General features: G+C 45.9%; 1 protein-coding gene across 6 annotated transcripts in view; it reads right to left on the bottom strand.

Annotated features, from left to right (window-relative positions):
* PITPNM2 (phosphatidylinositol transfer protein membrane associated 2) overlaps window positions 1-22,880 on the bottom strand; it is a 126,251-nt gene that overhangs the window by 26,199 nt on the left and 77,172 nt on the right. For all 6 annotated transcript variants that reach the window (XM_054516751.1, XM_036393080.2, XM_036393081.2 and 3 more), the window contains 10 exons: window positions 21,621-21,742; window positions 20,094-20,327; window positions 13,256-13,579; window positions 10,317-10,412; window positions 7,091-7,195; window positions 6,162-6,232; window positions 3,297-3,541; window positions 2,650-2,839; window positions 1,502-1,621; window positions 972-1,183 (listed from right to left, as the gene is read on the bottom strand). In XM_054516751.1, coding sequence (XP_054372726.1) covers window positions 972-1,183; window positions 1,502-1,621; window positions 2,650-2,839; window positions 3,297-3,541; window positions 6,162-6,232; window positions 7,091-7,195; window positions 10,317-10,412; window positions 13,256-13,579; window positions 20,094-20,327; window positions 21,621-21,742 — 1,719 coding nt within the window. The remainder of the gene's footprint in view (window positions 1-971; window positions 1,184-1,501; window positions 1,622-2,649; window positions 2,840-3,296; window positions 3,542-6,161; window positions 6,233-7,090; window positions 7,196-10,316; window positions 10,413-13,255; window positions 13,580-20,093; window positions 20,328-21,620; window positions 21,743-22,880) is intronic.

The raw sequence follows: 22,880 nt of genomic DNA, 5'->3' as shown, positions 1-22,880 counted from the left end.
CCAACATTCACTTCGATACCTTCTCTCTCCCATAAATCATTTACCAAAGGGCCCTGACATGGCAGGACAACACAAACCCCCTGGCTAAAACAATGACTCCAAGTAGTGATGGAGGGGGAGAAAAGCAGGGAAGCCTTCAGCACAGGGCAAGAGGAACTTGGATGCAGCTGCAATGCAGGTAATGGGGTTTGCTGTGGGGGACACTGCTCCCCAGTTCTTGGACATGAGAGAAGAGGGATTAAGAGCATATTTACTGCAGTTCCTCCAGGCCTGCAGGAGAAAAAGCTCTGGGCTGTCCAGTTCCAGAGGCTGAAGAAGAAGATTCAGTCAGAAAAATCCTCTGGATTTACAGAAATAATCCCTGAATGACCAGAGGCCATGGGCAGACTGCTGTGAAAATTCCATGGGTTATGTTAACAGACACATTTCTGAATGTCCATTTGAAAAAGGTTAAAAATGTGATACTGGGGGCTTCAACAGTGAGCAACAAATTTGAAACATGTCCTTGGTGCAATGAAGCAGCCATGGCAGGGGACAGAATAACTCAAAATCAGGTTTCAGAGATGCTATAAAATTAATACCACACTGGGTTCCCAGTTCTGCTTCACTGAGTTCCCTTACACGATTTCTCCATTTGCTTTCTGACCTCCATCCCACACTTGGAGCACAGCAGAGCAGCAGCTCCCTGACTGCCTTGGCTGTCACACAACAGCTCAAAGGGCTTCTTGCCATTGCACCACTGATGCAGTAGCGAAGCTGGATTCTCTCAGTGCCACTCAGCAAGAAAGCTGTTAATGTTTTGGGGTTTTTTTGCATATATAACACACCAAAATCGATAACTCTCTAATCTAAATTGTTTTCCTACACCTTGCTTATCACAGGATGACAAAGCAACACTCAGGTTCCACAGATACACCACCCCCAGCTCCAGGACACCGCTGGATCTGCTCCTTCCAAATCTTAAATCTTACCTTGAAAGAAAGGCTTGATGCTGCTTTATCGTGTCCAGCTCATAGGTGGATGAATCACTCCTTTTTCGTGGCAGCTGCTTCTTTGGATCTTCTCCATTGCTACGAGGAATATCAATGTTGCTCCTGCTGAGGTGTCTGCTGGCTTCCAGATTAGAGCCACTGGAACAGTGGCTGTTGTTCACCGTTATCCCAGGAGACAGAAGGTCGGTATCCTGGGATTTGAAATGGATGGATTTAGCTGAATTAAGAATACACCCACATGGTAACACCTCCCTCCTCTCCCTCCCTTCCCCATTTACCCCAAGATCCAGTTGAGGCCAGTACAGAATCTCAGGCCCAATCAGTCCCTAAAGTGTGGGTGATGCTTCACACCAGGGGGTGAAACACCCCTGTTTAGAGCAAACACACCCAAACTGACACCCATATGCACCTTAGGATATGTCTGCCACTGATAAGGAGCAGAGTCTTTGCTGTTTCAGGCGATCCTCACCCAAAGCAGGCCCTGTGGAGGAGCTGGGGGTCAGCCTTACCTGGACACTCACCACGCTCCCTCGCCGGCTGCTGTTCTGGCTCTCGGACACCGTCTGGTTGCTGTAGCATAAGGCATCAAATCCCAGGATCCCCCCAACACAGTCCCCTACCAAGCAGACCTGAGACAGGAAACAGAAGCAGGGAGGACAGGGAGGAGGAATAAAAAGGAAATTAAGAGAAGAAGCCCCTTGACTTCAGTTCAGAACTAACAGTTGGACAGAGAGCTGGATCACAGCTGGACAAGCTGGAGTGACAGGATGCTCAGTGCCTCCATCAGTAAAACTGCTCAGCCAGTGAAATCCATCACTGCCTGCAGACTCCCATTCTCTCACACAGCTCAGCTGTCCTGGCTGTCCCCACCAGCCAACTGGAGCAACAGGACAGCAACACAGAGCCCTGATCCTGGTGCTAACTGCAGAAGCCAAGCTGGATCCCCCTTGCCAGCTGCCTGTGCTACCTCAGGGAAGCTTCTGCCCATTTGTATCCCAAGGGGTAAGAGTGCTCTGCCTCCAAGCGTATGAGCAGACAGGCACAGTAAAGCACCAAGATCCCTGGGCAGGAGAGGGCTGGGAAGAAGCTCAGAGTGAATAAACCACATGACAGCAGAGCAGTGTGACAGCTCCTCTAATGCCTGCCCTTGTGGGGCTGGGGGGTCACTTTGCTCAGAGGTGTGAGGCTCAGTTGTGCTCTTTATGAGGTGCAGCAGCTGCACAGCCTCACAAAATAAACCCATGGGTGTACAGCTCCAGCACGAGCTGCTGAAGGTCCTTTAAAGCCAGGAATGCTTAAACAGCCTTGGTTTGCAATGGGGACGAGACCTTGTTTAGTAACAAAGGCAACATTCCTGCTCGGGCAAGGTGTGTCACACTGCAACCTGATGAACTTCACAGCTTTGGAGCTTCATTTCTGAACATTTCTGAACACAAAACTCAGGCTTTGCTTCAAATCCCAAAGGTCCAGGACAGCACACAAGCAATAATCTCTCCCTCTCAGAAAGAAAGGAATGGAAAGCACAGCACTTCCTTATTGCAGCCCAGCACTGTCATATTCCCATCCCTCCTGAGAGATTTATGGCAAAGAGAGTTTCAGAAGGAAATTGCTTCCCTTGTTCTTGCTCTGGCTGTGGCCTGAGCAGCCCCTGGCTCACCTGGCCATTGAAGGAGGTGCCCTCCTGGGATTTGATGAACTCACTGTAGGCCTGGTTGGCTCTGACAATGACAGTGGCCACGGCTTCCTGGTACTGCGGGGAGGACGTGGCGAGCAGGGGGAGCGCGGCGAGGGGAATGTGATCCTGGCTGTTGGACAGGCAGCCCTCGTCATAACTGTATGGGCTGAGGCTGCAGAAGGCAAGAGACAGTGGGAACATGGGGAAAACAACTTGCAGGCAGCACAGTCAAGTGTTGTGGTTCATAAAAAAAAGCCTCAAGACAGAAAGGCCATTTATTCCTCTGTAAATGGGTGAGAGCTTAATAAATCTTTCCCTCCCATCAAACGTAAATCTTCAAGGACAACATACTTACACTGACAGAACAACCTCCAGACAAGGAATTAAATCCTTAGTATTTATTGGATTAATTAGAATAAATCAATCTCAGAACTTGTGCTGCATGATTACTGCATTCACCTCAGCTAAGTATGAAATCGAGATTGAATGCCTGGCTGGTACATTAATAAATGCATTCCCAAAGCATGGTCCGAGCTCCCAGTGCTACATGCAGAACACCTCAGGAAACAAACAAAACAAAACAAACTCCCAAAACACCCCCACTCCATGATAAAACAGCATCAACTTACCTGGACACCAGGGAAAATGCTTCAGAGCAGATGGCTGGACAAGGGACAAGTTTGATGGCAATGTGTCCCAGAGCAGCTGGGTAATGCACCCTCATCACCGTGTCAAACACAGTTGTGATGGTGTTGACATCCCCTTGCTTGGAGCTCTGGTCACCACTTCCTGAGTCCAGGATGTTCCCTCCATGGAGGACCAGGAGGAGGACATGGATTTTACTTGGCTGCATTAATGGCTGCACTGATTCATCCTAGGTGGGGATGGAAGAGAGGACACAGAAATGCTCATTTTTCAAAGGGGTGTGACTTGTGCCTAATTTATGGCAAATTAATTTATGGTAAAGGTTATTAGATACACCACAGGACAATGCTGAGAACCTGAGTACTCCTTCCAGGTCTCTTAACCTGCACTTGGGCATGCACAAATGCACACACAGCCTTAGTCTGACTTGTTAGAAACAGAAGGAGTGCTGAAAGTAAAAGAAAAAAAAACCTGCATAAAATTGTATCCAGGTAAAACATGGCAGCAGTGAAGACATCCTTGTGTATATTAGGGTGGAAAAATACAGAAATAAGTTGTTTTTTGTGGGGTGCTGAGCTCAGCTGAAGCAGTTGGCAGTGAAACACATTCAGCAAAATTAAGAAATGAGATCAAACAGGTCAGCAAGTGGCAAGTTACTGAGAAGTTGTGGGAAGATCAGTCATTGCATGTTTGCCTAACACAGAAGTTATAAATAAGACTTCAGATTTGCTTAAACTGTTGCAAAAGAGGAAATGAAAAAAGTTCATGTCCCCATAACCCACGGAATGGCCAGCATGTGGCTGGGAGACTGCTGCACGAACACAGTGAGGGATTTTAATTTGGCTGCCCAGGTGATTTGCTTATTGTGTTGAAGCAATTCCTTGCCTAAACAGACAGGCTGTAGTTTGGGGGAAGGAGGGAATTGTATCCTTATCATTAATGCCTTGCAGAAGAGCTGTAAGCCCAGTCCTGATGCCCCAGGCAGGTACAGGAGCATCCATGTGCACATCCTGTAACACAACAGAGCAGTAACTATTTTTAATATCTATTTGCTATCAGGGCTTTCAGTGTTTACAGCTCCCACACGGACTCAAATCCTCCATCCTACATCTGTGAGATCTGTGCAAACCCTTCTGTACCTGACCCCTGTGCCAGCAGAGACATCTGAGAACATCCTGAGCAACTCCCTGCTGCCATTGAGAGGGGTAAGGAAAGGATGGAGGGCAGCAGTGTTTTCCATTTGGCAAATTGTTCTAATTCGAGCATCTTCAGTCACCTGTTGTCCTTTGAGCAGCGACTGAGTCCCTGACAGACCTGCTGGTGGGAGGAAAGCATGCCCAGGCACACATTAGCAGCCTAACAACCACATCACATTTTTGCCAGATAATGTTAAAGCTTGTCTTACTACACAGCCCACCAGAAGTATTAAAATTCTCATCCAAGTCTGTAATAACGATTTTTCCAGACCTCCTGCATAAGAACGGCCTTGAATTATTTAGCACCATTGCACTGTATCCATGCTGCTCTTCAAAGCTCCCCTGACTCCAGTTTTAGCACCTGCACAGTGAACCTTTCCCTGGCTGGAGGCACAGGAGGTGCCCTCAGAGCGTCTCAGCACCTCTTCTGCTTCCAGACAAGTGTTTTAAGTGTTCATTTGGAGAACAACATGAGTCACACCAAGCTCAGGTCATGCAGAAGTTTATCAGCAGTGCTTTGGAGGCACCTTTCAGTTCATTACCCTCTGCTCTGAAGGAAGTGGGGAACTGCTGATCAGTTTAAGGGTGGAGGTAACTATTCAGAACTTCCTTGTAAGATCTGGAGCCTCTTAAAACACCTAAATCCTGAACCACCTTCAAGTGAGGGAAGCTTTTAACCTGAAAATCATTGCAATTGGTGGCACAGGAATTTCATACTATTTTAGCAGACAGCTTGTGAACAACTACAAATAACTGTCTTTTTCATCTTGCTTTGAAGTCTGTTCTTTTTCTAAAATGAAGGCAGAAACAGGAGGGGGTTGAGTTTGCACAGCCCTCTGAGGAAGAAAAATTTCCCACACCATCTTGAGCTCCAAGAGAAATCTTAGGGCTGTGACTTGCTTATTTTGAGGTGGCCAGAGCTGTTCCCCTCCCAGCCACCCACTCTCCTCACAGCCCTTGAGCTCTCAGTCTATTATGGAAAAGCCAAACCACCATGAACTTAGAGCCTGGCACAGACAGTAATTCCAGAACTCATGATCTCTGATGGAGCACTCAGACCCAATGCAGGCACCCTGCAAAGCAGCTGCACCAGCGCTGCAGCACAGACAGGCAGCTGCTGAAGGGCAGGATGAGAACAGCCAGCCTGGGGTGTCTGAGCAGGACTCTGAACTGCAGAGAGCTGGGCTGCCTCAGTGGGGTGTTATTTATTTATTATTTTGCCCAGAGTACTGACCCAGGCTGTGCTATAACTGGATTCCAAACACGACTCTGAGCAGCTCCATGCTGTGGGCTACAGCTGAGCGCTGTCCTTTGCACCTTGGTGCTGCAGCAATGTGTTCTCCCACTCCCACATCCACACTTGCTCATCTGGCATTGCAGGATAGCTCTACCCTTGAGCTGCTCTGATCCCCACAGTTCTTTTCCAGCTGGATACCTGATGCTGCCTGCAAACTACACAGCATTTCCTGTATGATGTTCCAAAGATGGGTGAAAAACCCCTTAAATCAGAATTACAGAAGGACACACACAGGTGTTACTGGGGCTCAGCAGCACATGGAGACAAGACACTGCTCACAGCAAAGGGACCCATTTATCCCACACAGAGCCATTCCAGCAGCACAGGATCTCTCTACAAGCAGCCCAAGCACTCACCTCGATGATACTGAGCCTCTCCACGCTGGAGCCAACGTGGTACTCTGCTGATGTCTCCTGGTACAAGTCACCTGGAAGCACAGAGGTGTAAAATGTCAGCACTCCAGATGCTCTTTGGCAAAGACATTCTTCCATAAAGACACTGCTTGTTCCAATGCCTCACATCTCCTTCATTATTCCATCAAATCATCCTCTCCCTCCTTCCTGCCTCCTTCCACCTGAGAAGCCTGGGCAATGCTGGGTCATTTATTTTCCAGCAATTTCTCCTAACCTGGCTAAGAGCTGAGGACATCATTGAGCTCTTCTCTCATTACAGAGATCTGGTACTGCTGCTTTATTAAGGATGGCAACAATGGGAAATCCCTGCACGACTGTCAGAAATGATTGGTTTGTGGGAAAATAAAAGGAATTGCTTGAACTACGCTGGGGAGTAGAGATCTGATGTATTCCTACATCTGTGCCTACACAGACTGACTTTGTTGAAAAAGCCTGAGTGTCACCTTCCACCATGCATCGCTCTGGCTGAGGAGCTACAGCTTCCTTTCACCATTTCATAATGATGAGCAGAAAATAAAACTGAGGCAGGTACAGTCAGGAACAAAGGATGGAACAAAAGGGAAAGAAGAGCCAGGAGAAATTCAAGTCCTTTGAGACAGAGCTGGGATATTTCATCATTATATGAGAGAATCCTGGCTGTCACACAAAGGAGCCAAACCAATGTGGAAAATAAAAGAGAATCAAAAGCTATCCCAGCTCCCACTGAGCAAATCTCTTCCAGCAGCACTGGACAGTCATTTTTATGCTCTGTCTCAGCTTCTCCCTTTGTGAGATGAGGATAACAAGTTTTACCTTGTTCACAATGAGGCTGTGACAATTGCCTGGAAATACTGTAAAATAGCACATGCAGTTTGTACTTGGAAAAGAATTACCCTGGACATCATCGCATTCCGGGGTTTCAATTTTATCCATCAGATCGTTGGAACTCCATTTGGTTATTTCTTTCGGGAACATTTCCTCATTGTCAGACAAGTCCTCTTTAAAAAACAGATTTTTTGAGAGTCACAAACACAGAAATATGTATACAGAAAAGAGCCAAACCCAGAATTTTAAATAAAACCCACAACTCTCTGCAATCTATACACATTTGGATAGCTTAAGTCAAAATAAACCATATACTTTACCAGCTTTTGTTATATAGAAACCAAAGCACCTTTTGAAAAGTAAACAAAATGTTTTAACTGCATGATTTAAACAAACAAAACTCCTAAAACACGGAAAGAAGCAATCTGAGTTTTTAATGGTACCATGTTTGGCCTCTGCCTTGCCATTCTCTCTGATGGTGCCAAAGCAGCCAGAATGCTCCAGCACAGGAGAGGACAAAGCAAGGATTCCCCACTGGGACCCTCCCAGCCCTGTTTGAGGGCTGTGGGATTTCTCTGGGGGAAGAAGGGACAAGGATCACTGCTGCTCATAGGACCAAACACCTAAAAAGGCAGAAGCAATAAAGGGAATGTGAGCTGCCCAGGCTGATTTCCTCAGGAGATGAGACACACATGGATCTGCTTTTTCCTTCCTACCTCAGTATCTTCCAAACCCTGCTGCTCAGTTCAATCATAGTCAATAAAGAATAGGGGTCCCAAAAATATTAAGTTCTTAGAAGTGTAATTAAAAGGAAGAGACATACAAAGGGGAGCTCTCCTTTCTCTCTCTCTCTTTTTTTTTTTCCATTGAGGATGCATCTTTTGCTGCTACGATGGTTAAGTGCTTTCTAATTTATTTATACCTCTGTGCTTAGTATGTCTTTCCTGAAAATTTTGGGCTTGTAAATTTAATAAAGAGTTATAAACATAATAAGAGCAGTAATTACAGATGTCTTGAAGATCTAAAAGCTGTAATCTTCAGAGTCCCAGACTAGGATTTCCCCTTTCTTACTGCTGTACAGTTACTAAGAAAATAATTAGCTGGAAGAATCCCACAATGGGGAACAAAGAAAGGTTATGAAATATATTAATCTTTTCAGCAAATCTGAGCAATAGCTTTAAAAAAATGTATGAAGGGCACTAGGTGAAGATCCAAGCAAAGCCTGATTATTTTAGGAGTTTCTATTTCAACTTTGACCATAAAAAGAGAGCAACCTGGAAATTTTGTACCAGCATGCCATTTCCTTTTTCAGCCATGGAAAGAATTTTAGTAAATCCCAATTTCCCTGCACACAGGGGTGTGGAGCTGCCTGTCCAGAGCAAGTGGAAAGCACAGGCCTGTAACACACGTGCTGGCAGAGAATTAAGAGGACGATTGCACTCTAAGCTCCTCCAGCAACTTAATCTAAATATTAAACTTAATTCCTTGAGAGGTCTAATTACAGCCCTTACTGCTGCTCAAGTGATCCCTGAATGGGATATTACTCCCATTATTAGCATTTATTACAGGATAGATATTCGATATTACTGTATTTGTCACTATCTTTACCAGGGAATGAGGGTGAGTGGGAAGCTGGAGACAAGGAATCTTCTGGGACTCAGGTTACGCCCACTGCACTGTGAGGAAATGTGTGTGTGTGTGTGGATGGGAAGCACTTCTGAGGAACTCTGCTGGCTGTTGACTCACATCCTGAGCCCTGCCAGTTCCCATGGTACCGACCCCGGCAGGATGAGCTGCGAGCGGAGCCTCGTCCCTGCTCACAGACCCGCAGTCTCTGCGGGCCAAGGGGCACCCAGAGGTCCCTCCTGGGGATGGGGCTCTGTTCAGCTGCACACACATGCCAAGGCTTTGACTCATGAGCCAAAACCCCACCAGATTTAGGGACAGACTTTTCAACCCAACCGTGCCGACTGCAGAGGACAAACTGTGCATACACAGAGACTCACAGGAGAGCAGCTGCTTTTACTCTTAGCAACCTCCTGCAAGTATTGCAACAGAGGTGCACAAGGCTCATTTTTGTTAATTCCCCTTCCCAGGCCTGTTAGGAGCATGCCAGGGATTCCCTGGGCTCTGGATCCCAGGCAGAGCTGTCTCCATCTCAGTTTTATTACTGAGTAATTAAAATGGCAAAAAGCGTGTGGATAGCGCCGGTGCCGTTTGGATGACTCACTCCTCTTCCCTTATATGTGAGGGATTTATTGGAGCAATATTTGTTGTAAATGCTAGTAAGTTAATAAATAGTTACACTTAAACTAAGTTGGCCCTTCCCTTTCCCAGCAGGAGACACACATTTATCCCAATTCACACGTGTCCCAGCCATTTCAGCTGCTGTTGTGCAGCTCAGCACACTAACACACCCCTCTCTACCCCACAGTTTGAGATCCATGCCTAAACACTCATGGGAGAACTCTTCTGGAACATGATACTATCAATTTTTGGAGGTTGAACTTCAGCTGAGCATCAGCTTTGCAAAACTGGGGTGTCATTTTTTTAACAACTGCATTTCCCAACTTCATCAGCAAATATTGCACCTCTCACTTCCATCAGACAAGCCAGGAGGAGAGTCCATCTGTTGTCAATAGAGATGGAGCCCTTCAGGCTTAAATTTGCATAAAGTAGAATATATAAAATCAGTGCAGTGGAACAAAGCTTCTTCACACACACATGCACAGAGGAAAAAAATATAACAGTATTCTCTTAATACAGATAATCAAAATTACTTTGAGAACTCTGGAATCAACGCTGATTAATTTTGGCACCTGAAGTACCTTGCTGCATTCGCTGTTGGTATTTCTTGGAATGGGAGAATGAGGAGTTAATAAAGGCAAATTTGGGTTTCTTCAGGCCCAGACAGGGCAATTAATCATACCTCTTACTGATTAAAAAACAAATTAGAAAAATAATCAGTCACAGTGAATCATTAGGACACACCCACCGTCCAGTTAGTACTGCTGGATTTCACACACACTCATTTGCACCAAATAAAATACAGCCCCAAGGGGTTCAAGATCCCCTGTTCTCAAACAGCTCAGACTGCAACTGAAATGGTGCTGCATTAATGTAAGAGTCTGCTGGGTGATGCTGGAAGAAGCTGCACATCATGGTTAGAAAGGAAAAGACTTCAAAGCAAAAAAGTCTCAGCCTTTTTCCTGCTCACCCCCCGCCCTTCATGCCTTCCGTTCTCTTACCCCACCATTTCAGGGAAGAAACGATGGTGATTTAGGCTCCACATACCATGTGCATCAAAGAATTCATCATCTGAGCTGTCATCTGAATCCCTGGCAATGCTCTGCATCCTCCACTCGGAGATACTATGGCGCGAGGGACTTGCTGGAAAAAACAAAAAAGCTTTATGCGAAACGCTACATCCACAAGACAGAGAGTTCCCAACATGATCTTTGCTGGAGGAAGAATCATGTGTTCTCCAAGAAAATTCACTGCTGCAATATTAAAAAACACAAAACCCCGATGATGCTGGTGTGATGTCAGTGTACTGCTTTACAGATCCTGTTTGTTTACTGTTGGTAGAACCTGCCAGCAAGATGCTACATTAAAGCAAAGCTGCTTGGATCACTCTTCTGCTATTTTGAATGGCAGCTATTTATAATTGTTAGTAGGACGTGCAAAATCAGCTGGGTTTTAAAGTTTGCAATTAGGAAGGAAGCAGGCTGATTGGAAGCTCTCTCTGTGCCTCTCATCAGCACACAAGCCATGCCTCTGCTTTGCTAACTTTCGGGTGGGTAGCTCAGCAGAGCAGCCTGGAGAGGAATAATCTGTTTTCTGGAAGGAAATTGCTTCCACACAAATTGGATTAGAGATCTGTTTAAACTTTAAACTTGAATGATTTAAACAACATGCTATCTGACTACTTCAAAGGAAGCTGTTGGAGCAGCGGTCCTGACAGAGCAAGGAGAAACCCCAAAGTCCTTTTAGTGCTGTTTGCCCTCCTGTTCCCACACCTACCTACTCCCTTTCACTTTCGCCTCCAGAGCTCTCTGAGCTAAATATAAAGACATTATGGCTTCTTCTTTTCTTTTTTTCAGATATAATTTAGCAACCATCCAGCCCGAGCACTTCTCGGCTGAAGTTGTCTCAGAACAGCTGCCTGCTGAAGGGAGCGCTGTCCAGAGAACGATGGGAGGGAGGGTTTGTCCCCTCGTGCCTGTGACACAGAGCACACAAGGCACTCACAGCAGCCACCTCACCCAGCAAAAACCTGAGGAGACTGACAAGTTCTCATTTAGCATGTACAAGAGCCTGAAAGGCTCCGGTTACTGTGACAGCCGCACAAGCCGTTTCGTGCTATTGTTCCAACAGAGTTGAATATAGAAGTAAAATTCTCCTCATTTCCCACCTGGCTGTCACAAGGATGGAACAAGGATGGAGACCCTGTGCAGAGTCAGGTAATTACAGCTCAGCAGCCCCCAGCACCCACCCTCGGGAGCAGCCAGCGAGGAGGTGGCAGAGCAGAGCTCATTCACGCCCGAGTGACGTCAAGGCACTCACATAATAGCTGCTAAAAATAGAGCACCTAATAACACATGGGAGGGCAACAAGGGTCCTGCCATCACCAGAGGGCTTGCTCGGGTGGTGGAGAAAAGGAAAAGCTTTGGAGAAAAGGCGTTTTTTTCAGCTGGAGGTGGCGGTGCGTCGCGACAGCCCTCCTTGCTTCCATATGGTAATGTGCTGCCAGCATGAAGGAGGATTAAAATATCTGTGTGACGTACTTCCCAGCACATCACAATTAATTTCTTTCATTACTTTTCCTTGTAAAAGCTGAGACATTCTGCAGTTGAAAAGAAATTCATGCTTTGCTCCCAGTGAAAACCTTCAAGTGAAATCCTGAGAGGTCTGAAAACTCCAGCTCCCAGTGAACTTGTCAGCAGAGGAAGAGGGGGTTTGTGCAAAGAGCATAATGGGGGATGGGTGCATCAATATAAAATCCTGGTGCAGGCAAAGTAGCCAGTATTTTTATCTTTATGCAGTGATTTATGAAGCATCTGGTAGGTTCTTCCCTGGGGCTCACTCGACTGAGTCATCTCAAGGTAAAACTACTGCTCCTCTCTCATTCGCCCCACGATGAAATCAGTGATGGAGTGGGAAATAAAAATGGAGACTCAGCTCTCAATATTTAGTGCATATGATAGATGGAGAAGCTTCACTCACCCAGATGTTCCTTCCACTGTCACGGGAAGAAATGCTGCCCCTTGGGGTTTTCATGGGTTTTTTTCCCTCTTGCAGTGAGAGCTGCAATTTCCCTGCTCCCTGCAGCACTTGGCTAATCAGAGAGGGAACTGCTGAGGGTTTGAACCTTGTGGCTGTAACTCACCAGGGAGTCACCTCTCTGTACAGAACAGTCCAAAGAAGGGAAGTACAGCAAAATGAGGTGAGTCCCAAGGGAGAGGTGAGTAACGAAATCCAAGCTCAAAGCTGAGTCCTTACAGGGTATCCACAGTAGAGCTCTAACATCAAAATCCTGAAAGCTTCCTGAATGGTGTTTCAAAGGCAATGTACAGTCCCACCAAATCCCAGGGTGAGGTTCTGTCTCCAAGCAGCTGCTGCACACCGTCACCAGGGGAAGGCAGCAGCCCCCATGCACCTTTGAGGTTTCCTGCCTTAATCTCCCCAGTAGCTGATGAGATGTTTCACTGTGCACAGCCCCATGGAGCCAAACACCCCTCCTGAAATGACAGGCACGTGGTGGCACAGAACCCTGGCCAAGGAGCACACGTACCTGCTGTGACACAGGTATCAATGATAAGCAGATATCCAGAAGGGAACACTATGGAAGAGCCTTAGAAAGCCACCAGTGGCTCCTGAGTAACAAGGACTAACTCTGTGCTGCTGGCTGTCTTTTGAGCCCCAGTGCTGCCAGCCAGCTCCTGCCTGCTTCTCTGCAGTGTTCTTACAGATTCTGTGCCTTTGACATTGGCAACTCTGCCATGTGACACTGAGTCACAGTTATGGGATGACTAGAGACCCTCCCAAACCCAAACCAGGTCACCTGAGAAGACTGAGCCTGCAGCACCAGCAAAGAAGGCCTCTGAGCTAACAGCACTCACAGTACTAACACACATTATCCCAAAGGCACCAGCCACAAGGAGACATGGCCCAACCCCCCAAAAGCCCAACCTCCACGAGTTCAGAAGAGCAAGTCACTGGCAGCATCTTACCTCCCCTCTTTGAAGACCGCGAGGACTTGGAGGACGTGGACCATTGCTTGGTGAGGGACCTGCCGGAGGCCGCGTCGCTGTTGGCAGAGGCGTCCTCAGTGTCTGCAGGTGACCCCGTGCTGGGCTCCACGTCCTTCTCCCCAGCAGTGTCCTTGACACCGTGCTGCTCTGGGTCGTTCTCACCACAGAACTGGGCCATCTTCTGGGCCAGCATGAGCTGGGCCTCCTTCTCCAGCTGCCGGATGTCCTCGATGGTGAGCCCGTACCACTCGTCCTGCCAGCACCAGGCCTGGCGGTGGGCCCGGACCATCACCTTCCTCAGGCCTGCAAAGCCAAAACGTCCCTGTCACCAGAGCTACAAACTGCAGCAACCAACGTGTTCCCTTCCCAAAGCCTCTCAACACCATGGCAGGGACATTACAGAGACATCAGCCTGCAGTGCAGGACCTTCACACAGTCAGGGTGGCAACCTGGTCACTTCATCTACTTTATCTCCTCAATTCTTTCTAATCAACCTGAAATCACTGAAATCAGCCAGTCTTCTGTCACTGGAAGGGGAAAGGGATTCACCTTGGAAAGGGATTTTAACTTGGAAAGGGGTTTTTAACTTTTAACTGGGAAAGGATTGCCTAATTTTGGATGGAAGATTTTGCCTACCTGCTCCACCAAGGAGGAGCCACACACAGACCACAGTTTCAACTCCCTGAAGTTCTAGAAGTTGCAACATTTGGATCCTGACTTCAAAGTGAAATATATTACCAAGTAATAAATAAAAGAAAATAGAAAAAAGAAAAAAGCTACTCATTTTTTTGGGTTTTTTTTTTAATCCTGGAGAGTTTCAAATCATTCCTTGATGGATGCTGCACAGCCCTCCCCAGTTGTTACATTACAGAAGCACATCCCACACTCCTGTCCTTGGAAACCCGTTTTCTGCACCTGGTTTCTATGTATCAGTAAAACAGCATCACAAATTGGAGCTTCTGAGTTAATGGGATAGAAAGCAAAGTAAGGGAGGGAATAAAGATGCTTTATTTTGCAGATACCATCTGTCTTCTGCTGCAAGAGAAAAATGGAGTGGGTAAAGCCAATTTAAAATATTTCAATGTATCACATATCTGAAAGGAAGAGCAGCCTCAGTATCACCACACAATGCACCTGAACAGGCAACAGATGCTCTCCCTAAGACTTAGACTCACTCACTAACATCATCATCCCCAAGACTTTTAAAACATAGGAGTCACTCAGGATTTTCACCAATATTATTCCTTAAAAGCTCAAAACTCCAAACTGCTATTTATTCTTGATGGGATCACAGAGCAGTAATGATGCTTTTAAAGCTTCTCTAAATACTGACCAACTGATCCTCAGGAGCTTTTTTCTGATAATAAACAATCAATTAATATTGCCCCCTCTTTAATTACTAGGAAACTGAGGCAGAGATAGGTTGAAGGACAAGCCAAAAGCCCCAGTGGGATTTGCTGTCAGTGGAATTATGAGAGCAATCAACAGGCTACATTAGAATCATTTAGGTTTTGGGAGCTGCAGATTGAGCTCTCTAAGCACCACCATGAGGAAAGACATCCCTCACAAGCCACTCTCCATCTCCAGGAGCATGGCCAAGGGGGATGGTCCCACCATGTGCAGGGTTTCTGAGGTGCTGCCAGCATCAGGAGCTCCCCTGCTCTACAGAAAACCTTGGATCCCACCACTGTCACAGTTTCTGTGATGTTCTGCCTAAAGATCCAACTTGTTTTCAGCAATCACTTTTTTTGTTTTCTTAAACACACAAACCCCATGTTTTTATATGTTCATCTCCTTCCAGATCTGAGCACTTTATTGTCTGTTCTGCTCTTTGGTCAGTCCTCAATGCCACCAGTCATGCCAAGCCAGGCTGCCAGGAGGAAATGGCCGCTGAGATCAGCAGCTAATGCCACAGACCAGCTCAACCTGAACTTCATTTACACAGTAAGATTAAATCTATCAATATTTGATGTATTTTGCTGACTGACTTTCAGAAGGGAGAGGCAAGTTTGAGCCAGCAGAGTGTGACCTTCTGGGGCCGAGTGACAGCCTTCAGCACCTTAATTCTGTTCGACCTGAGCTGAGATTCAGAGTTATTTCCCCTGCCAGATTACTTTTTGCAGAACTACAGGAGAATGTTTTGGCCTCTTCACCTCCTGTTATGATTGACAACCAGCAGAGCTTAGAAACCAAGATTAAATTTACACCACACCTACAAAGCCAAGAAAACATTCTCTTGCTGTCCCCACCACCCTTTGAACTTCCACACCCACAGCGTCCAATTCCACCTTGCTTGGAACACCTTGAAAACAGACTGTGATCAGACACAAGTGAATGCTGCTCTTATCCCACAGCTTCCCCTGTTCAAGGGCTCAGCAGGCTCCACTCCTGCTCCTGAATCCAGCCTTGATGTATCAGTGCCCCAACTCCTCAGAAATTCTCTGTGCAGAGGCACAGATGCCACCAACCACGTATCTGTGTTTTAATGGACTAACATCACAGGGAACATGAAAACCACCTGCGGGTAAAAAAAAGTCTCTTGAAGTTCCTCTCTGCCTTCTTAGATCTCAAACATCACCTGCACTGCTTCCTGCCAACCCACAGACCTCCCCATGTGCCCTGCTCACATCCCATTGATTAGACATCCCAAACCACCCTTCCTTAAAGCTCTGCTCCTTTGAAAATAGGATGGCACCACAGGGCTTCAGAGCTGCTGTGCCTCTCCCGCTCCAGGTTAGTTAAGAAGTCCAAAAAATAGATTACTTTCCCAGCATTTGGCCTTCACCTAGAATGTGCCAGCAGTGCTGCATTTCTCTTTCTTAAACACAAGGAGAAAACCTGGGGGAGAATGAGGCTGTGCAGGTACAAAAGAAATGGAAAAATAAAAGTCATGGCTTGCAGAAAAGGCTTCAGTGCTAGGGAAGAGAACTTGAGGGGCTCCTCTGTGCACAGCAGTGGGCACTGAACTCCTGCCCAGCCTGCAGCCTCCCAGCAGAGACCCAGGGAACACAACAAGTGTCCCACACAGCAGCCAGGATCCAGCTACAAATGACTGACCTCCCCTGTCCAGACACTGCTGCTCTCCCTGTGCAATGGAAAAAAAACAAGTCTCAAAGCATTTCTGTATCAGAATCTTAGAGAAAAACAAGTTTTTTATTGGAAAGTGAAAAGGAGGGGAGACACCAGACTCAGGAAAGAGAGTAATTGGGAAAAATCTCTGTCTCTGGAGCAGATGCCCATCAGAAGAGTGCTGAGGGAATCTGTGGCCCAGCTGGCTTTCCTTTTTCTCCCTGGAAGGAGAGAAGGTGTAAATGTGTCCCACTCAGCCACAGAAGTCCCTGTCACACACTGGCCCAGCTGCAGCACAGTTGGAAGTTTGCCTTGCCAGCAGGTTTTCCCCCTCCACCAACATGACCCAAGCTTATCTGAGCCTCCTTCCCTAGAATCAGAGGAAAACCCCACAGCCTCATCAGACACCTCACTGAGGTCACCCAGCAAAAATGTGAAGAGGTTTTCTGACAAGGATGCAGCTACCAGCTGGTTATCAGTCATTAAGTAGACTATCATTTCTCCAGAGTGCAATGCTTTGTTTAAAAAAACAAACAAACAGTAACACCACACATGCACAAATGTGCAGGCTGAGTTCAGAGCACCCGTCATCATGTGTTGATTTAATTATTGTAACATTTCCCACTGTGCTGTGCAGAAAGATCATCTGTGAAGAGCTGAGCAGGGTGCAAACATTTAAATCATTTGGTTTCCAGCTCACCACCTCAACAACTCAGAGGCTGGTTGAATCCTTGAGGTGCTGACTGCTGTAAATGATTTGTGGTGTTGGACTCCACCATACAAAAGGAAGTGTAAATGACCATTAGACAAACCAGGGCAGAGAGGTGGCTTCATGTGAAATTAAAAAACCTTTGGTCTGTAGTTCTGGGCCTGTTTTCCAATGTGAAATTAAAGTAGTAAATGTAATAAGAACTCAAGAGAAATAAATCACAAAACCCACCAACAAATTCTGCCCTTAATGCCCTCAATATCCAAACAAAGCAACTGCTCAGATACCCACTGCCTCTGTACCCAGAAGCAACCTCCAAATAATTTTATAATTCACAATTTCCTGACAGCAAATACAGGATGCCTGATTGTCCATGTGCAACACAACTTCCCTGACAGTCCCAAGAGATCCCTTAACCTTGCCAGTACAATCCAACCCAAGGCCACCTGCAGTCACACCTGGTTGCTTCCCTGCCCTCCCTTGCTCAGAGCCCTCACAAAGAAAAGCCTGTGGTCACATCCACATCATGCCAACAGCAACCTGCCTCCCCTTGGAAAGACAAAACTCTACCTTTGGGATCCAGTGGGCAGTGCATGAACTGAGTCATTTGAGTGCTTTAGTGAAGCCAAAGTTCTGCAAAAGAGCTTTCAAAAGCCACTTCACCACAGTGCAGCAATTTGGGCATATTTAGCCTAGGACACAGTGGCTTAGACAAAGCTCCAGTTACTGGGATGGAACACACTTTGCCACAGTATATAATTAATAACCCATACACAGTCAACACACTTGTTTAACAACAAAAGACTCAGAGCCCACATGCACCATTAGGAAGCAAGTGGGAGCAGAACATTATGCAGTGCCAGTCCAATTAAACTTAAAATCTATGGGAAAGGAGTAAAAAAGCATACAAATATTACAGCCAAGCAGACTAATAGCCCACAATCACAATTTTAGTCTGTGTCTCAGGCTGTCAAAGCACTGAGTAACTGTCCAATTAGTCATGGGAAAGAATGGCTGCTGCACTCAGTACGAGTGAGAGCGTTTCAACACCGGCCCCCAGAGTTCCTCCCTCTGTGCTCAGCAGCCCTTCCACACTGCACAAGCCATCCATCACTTACCTCACACCTGCTCTTTTTTCAACCCATTCTCTAATTTTAGTTTGCTCCACTAAGCGTTGCTTCCCATTGGGCAGAGTTTGGATCTTGCTGTTTGTTTCCTTGCTGGCTTGGTGACCCTGCACAGGGTCAGGACTAATTCCCCAGGAAATGAAGTTGCTCGAGTTGGGAACAGAGGAACCAGGAGGAAAATGCCAAGGGAGAAGGGGCTGACCCAGCACAACGACTCTGGCTCCTGGGAGCCTGGCTCACCATCAGGTGCACACTGCACAAAGTCTCCAGCTGCTTTTGGCCACCAGCTGGAAGCCCCCACACAGGGATCTGCACCTAAGCCTGGTCAGTCCTGTTGTAACCACATCTCTCCTACTTAAACATCCTCATGCATTGTGGCTTTGGTACAAATGCTGTGGCACTTTGCCCACTCATGGCTTCCCCACAGCTGTCCCAGGGCAGGGGGAGGCCACACAGCTCCTGCAGATGCCCCAAGCTTTTACTTCCACTTTTCACTCACTCTACTTCATCTTGCCTAAAAGACTTCCCTGATTTTGTGCATCTTAACCACTTTGAAAAACACTATTTGCCATCTTTATAACAGGCTGGAAAAGCTTTTGAAAGGCAGACAATGAGCTGGCTCTGCTCTGTGCAAAGCCTCAATCAAGAGGGAAATGGCAGGCAATCTTTCACAGAATACAAAAGCAATATTTCTAAGGGACCACAGTTAATCTATGCCAAACACCTCTGAACTGGAAGAGTCATGTGCTCCTTTTTCATTTAACAGACACAATGGAGTTGTTATTCTGCCTCTGTGTTTTCCAGCATACACTAAATTAACCCATGTCACTGAAACACCAAGGGAGTTCAGTGCAGAGAGGCACTTGTAACACAGCCTACAGCAGGAAAAGCCTCCATCCCTGCCCAAAGAAAAGCAAAGGAGCTGTAAGAAAACAACCTGTGAGCATTCAGAGAGAGGGGCACACTATTCTCCACTGCTCTATCAGTGTTTTTCACATTAGCTCGCAGGAGCAATGTGACTACAAAGAGCTTGAAAATTACTTATGCTAGAATCAGGCACTTCATGAAGACTTGCACATCAAAAGCAGAGTCATAGAGGTCATGCAGGAGGATCTACAGTGCACTGGAAGGTGGTAGCATCCTCTACACATCCTTTTTTTTTTTTGGCATTTTCTTTGCCAGAGGACAGCCAGAGCTCTGCCCTTTCAGATGGGATCACTCCTTTAAAACACTATTTAGGTTTTCCACTTGGCCATTGAACCAGTCATTTGTGGCAAGGCTCAGAAACTGTATCAGGTGTTTTATAGATTTTCTGCAAAAAATAAATTACTGCCAGCACTGCCAGCACCTGTACTGTCTCCACTTAGTTACTCCCAGACACATCCAATTCCTCCTTAAAAGCCCTGACCTAACAATGATGCATCCATCAAAGAAGGACATTTACTCACAACTCAGAGCCACACAGAGATCCACCAGCCCTGTCACAAGGCAGGTAGAAACTAGGGATGCTCCAGGGAGTGGTTTTCTGGAACCACTCAGGATGCTGAAGTGAAGCTTATTTCTTTAGGCAGCCCTTCAGGATGGATTTTGGTCACAATAAAGAAGACTGGCAGAGTTTAAAAATGATCTGGCAAGTTTATCTTTAAAAAAATTTAAAAAAGGAGAATGCAAGATGTTGCCTACACAGGACTTGAAACCTTTTCAGTGGGTTCACGTGGTTTGGATTTGTACATACCACGATTATAAGTGACAGAATAACAGGATTTTTTCTGAGCTGACCCCAGAGTCATCAGACCTGAGAATCTCTTCACAGATGTGTCTTGGAATGTGATGCATTGCACAGACCTCACCTTCATGTTTCAATTCAGTGCCAACATTAAGGAGTGAAGTCTGCAAGGGCAGAAATGCTCACCAACATCGTGGATAAAGCGCTCGATTTTCGACTGCATCCCCCAGTATCTGAACTCCACTTTACACAGTTTGTATGCACACATGATGGGATATTTCCCAGGGTTGTTCTTGTACTCTTGAATCCAATCTTCTGAGAGGGGTCCTCTTTTAGTCTTCACTGATTTATACAGCTTTGGATCCTCCTCAGCTTTGTATTCATTGGGAGGGATAGGATCTTTAACAATATCAATAGGATCTATAGAAAGAGAACAGAAACAGTTAGATGTTTCCTCTTCCTGAGCAAAACGTGAAAATATAATTTTTCATGAGTTATTTCTGTTTCAGTAAGTACCAGAAGCATTACAGCAATTTAGTTTCTTTTTACTTACACTTAAACAACTGATATTTAAATTGTTTATACACTGCTGCTGGGCAGAGATCAGCTCTGCCAGAGGAACGAGCACACACAGTTCCAGCAAACAGAGGCTTTGCTCCAAAGAGATGTTTTTCCCCACAGTAACTGCAGATCCACAGCACTCTGGCAGCTCTGCACACTCTGTCTTTCCAGCTCCACACAGATCTGTTGCACATTCCACCTTCCAGCTTTTCTAATACCACTCAGTGCTGCAGCTGTCTCAGCCAAGACAGTTAAACACACCTGCCCTGCCATGGAACAGACATTGCCAAGGAACATCTCATCTCTGGGTCCATCAGAGGAGGGGACTGGGAACTCCTCAGCTGCTATTGATAGACCAGATGTACTGTGGGAAGCAGAAAGTTTAACTCAAGTCCTAATTAACAATCCAACAATGGAGAAGTGGAAGCTGCAGCAGGAGTGCAGTGAATTAACATATTTTAAAGACCTGCAATCCCCAGAGCTCAGAGGTATCTGAAGTTTGGATTGAAGGGCAGGATCTCACTTCCCCAGAAGTGACAGCTCTGTGACACCTCTCAGTGCAGTTGTGGGACTCAAGTCTGCTCAGCAGTGAAAGCCTGGTCAGCCAGGCCCAGCAATGAGGGCAGCTGAAGTACAAAAGTACTTTTTTGAAATACTTTTGCCTTTTCTCATTAATTTCTTACATTAACTCAATCTTCTAAAGACAGCTGTGAAGTGAGTGCTAACCTACATGAGGGGCAGGACTAAAAGGAGAGGGAACGAAAATTAAATGCAGCTTCATGCTTCAAAAGTGCAGACAGGAATCACTTTCATATACATGAAGGAGCCACACAAATAAACAGCAACATTTCCACAATTATAGAGCTATTTTTTCCTCTTCTATGGTTATTTCTACTTATTACCCCCAAATTCATTAGATGTCTTACTCCTCTTGGGAGCTGCATAAGATGGAAAAGCATCAGCTTAAATTTACAGATGGGGGATTCAAATTATTTCAGAAGAGAATTCTGGTATCCTCACCTTACTTGATGTAACCCTGCCTGCAGTGACAGTGACAGGGATGCAGGTGAGTGTTTAAAGAGGATGGACACACCAAGAAAAGAAAGAAAAAGACAAAACCAGGGAAAAGTAGAGAGGAAAAAGGCTATTTACCTAAAATGGTTTGTCTTTTTTCTGCAGCAGAAAGGTTGAACACGTTGCTATGGTCTCCTGGGTCAGTTTTGTAGTAGGTCTCAATATCAATAGAGAACTTCTCCACAAAAGGACACGTGTACCTGGGAGCCAGAACAACACAGCTTAGAGTAAATCAGCCTCAAATCCCAGCCAGCCTTCACTCATGTTTTCCTTCAGATATGCTTAAAATACCAACTAGAGATTGTTCTTGAATAACTTCTTAAGACAGGAGCTCACCAGTTTTCAGCAAGGAGATAAATTTTGGGCCCACTGTATTAAAAAGTTGTGACATGGATACTGATACAAGGACACTCAGGAAATGCACCTGTGCAGGGAGAAAAGCAAAGCTCCTGCCTGGAATCTGTGGCAGAATAAAATACAAACTAGTTCTGTGCAGCACAGGTTTCCTGGCCAACTGATTGACTCATAGGCATTTCAAGAGAAGAGATAAAAACTGACTGGAAGTGAACTTTAATCACTTAAAAGTCAGGCAGCTCCATTATATTCAGTCACTGGCAACAGCCCATATGCACACACAGACTCCCCACCTTCCCAGGATTGATGTTACTTGCAGACACCAACTAAAACAGAACCAGAAAATTTTTCCACATTTTTCATAAAAATCAAAATACCCATTAAAGCCTTTTTATTGTGCAAGATGTCAGGAAAATCAGATTTGTAAATGTGAAAAAGAGCAAATGCTCTGAAATGGAGTAACTGGCACAAAGGTTATATTTTTCCAGGGTATGTGAAGCCCTCCCTGACAAAATCAGATGAAACAAGGAGGTCCCAGAGGGCTCCACAGAGCCTCTGGCTCTCTTCCCTCCTCAGGGTGAAAACCATAGGATGTAGGTTTGTTATTTTCTAGTGAAATGACAGACAGTTATCAGAAAAGAAGTGCTGTGATTATTTATTTATTTATTAAGAAAGAAAAAGAAAAATCCCCTGTACAAATGCATCCTGCCTTCCCTGACAGGATTCAGCATGACATCTGTCCCAGCACCGTGCACATTTGTAACTTCCCCGAGCTTGCAGAGATCTGCAATGTTAAGCAGATACAAGGCTAAATAAAAACCATTCACAATTGCCCAAGCCTTGACAGACAAAACAGCTCCACATTTTACAGCAAGGAGCCCCACATTCTCAGGCAGGTGTGCAGTCAGCCAAGGAAACTCCTGACACCAAGCACTGCACGGGAATTTCAGGACTTGACCCCAGTTGCCCTGAAGGATATCACTG

The sequence above is a fragment of the Molothrus ater genome, chromosome 18 (assembly GCF_012460135.2).
Source record: "Molothrus ater isolate BHLD 08-10-18 breed brown headed cowbird chromosome 18, BPBGC_Mater_1.1, whole genome shotgun sequence".
Lineage (NCBI taxonomy): Eukaryota > Metazoa > Chordata > Aves > Passeriformes > Icteridae > Molothrus > Molothrus ater.
The sequence above is the reverse complement of the archived record's forward strand: the minus strand, read 5'-3'. Positions and strand labels throughout refer to the sequence as shown.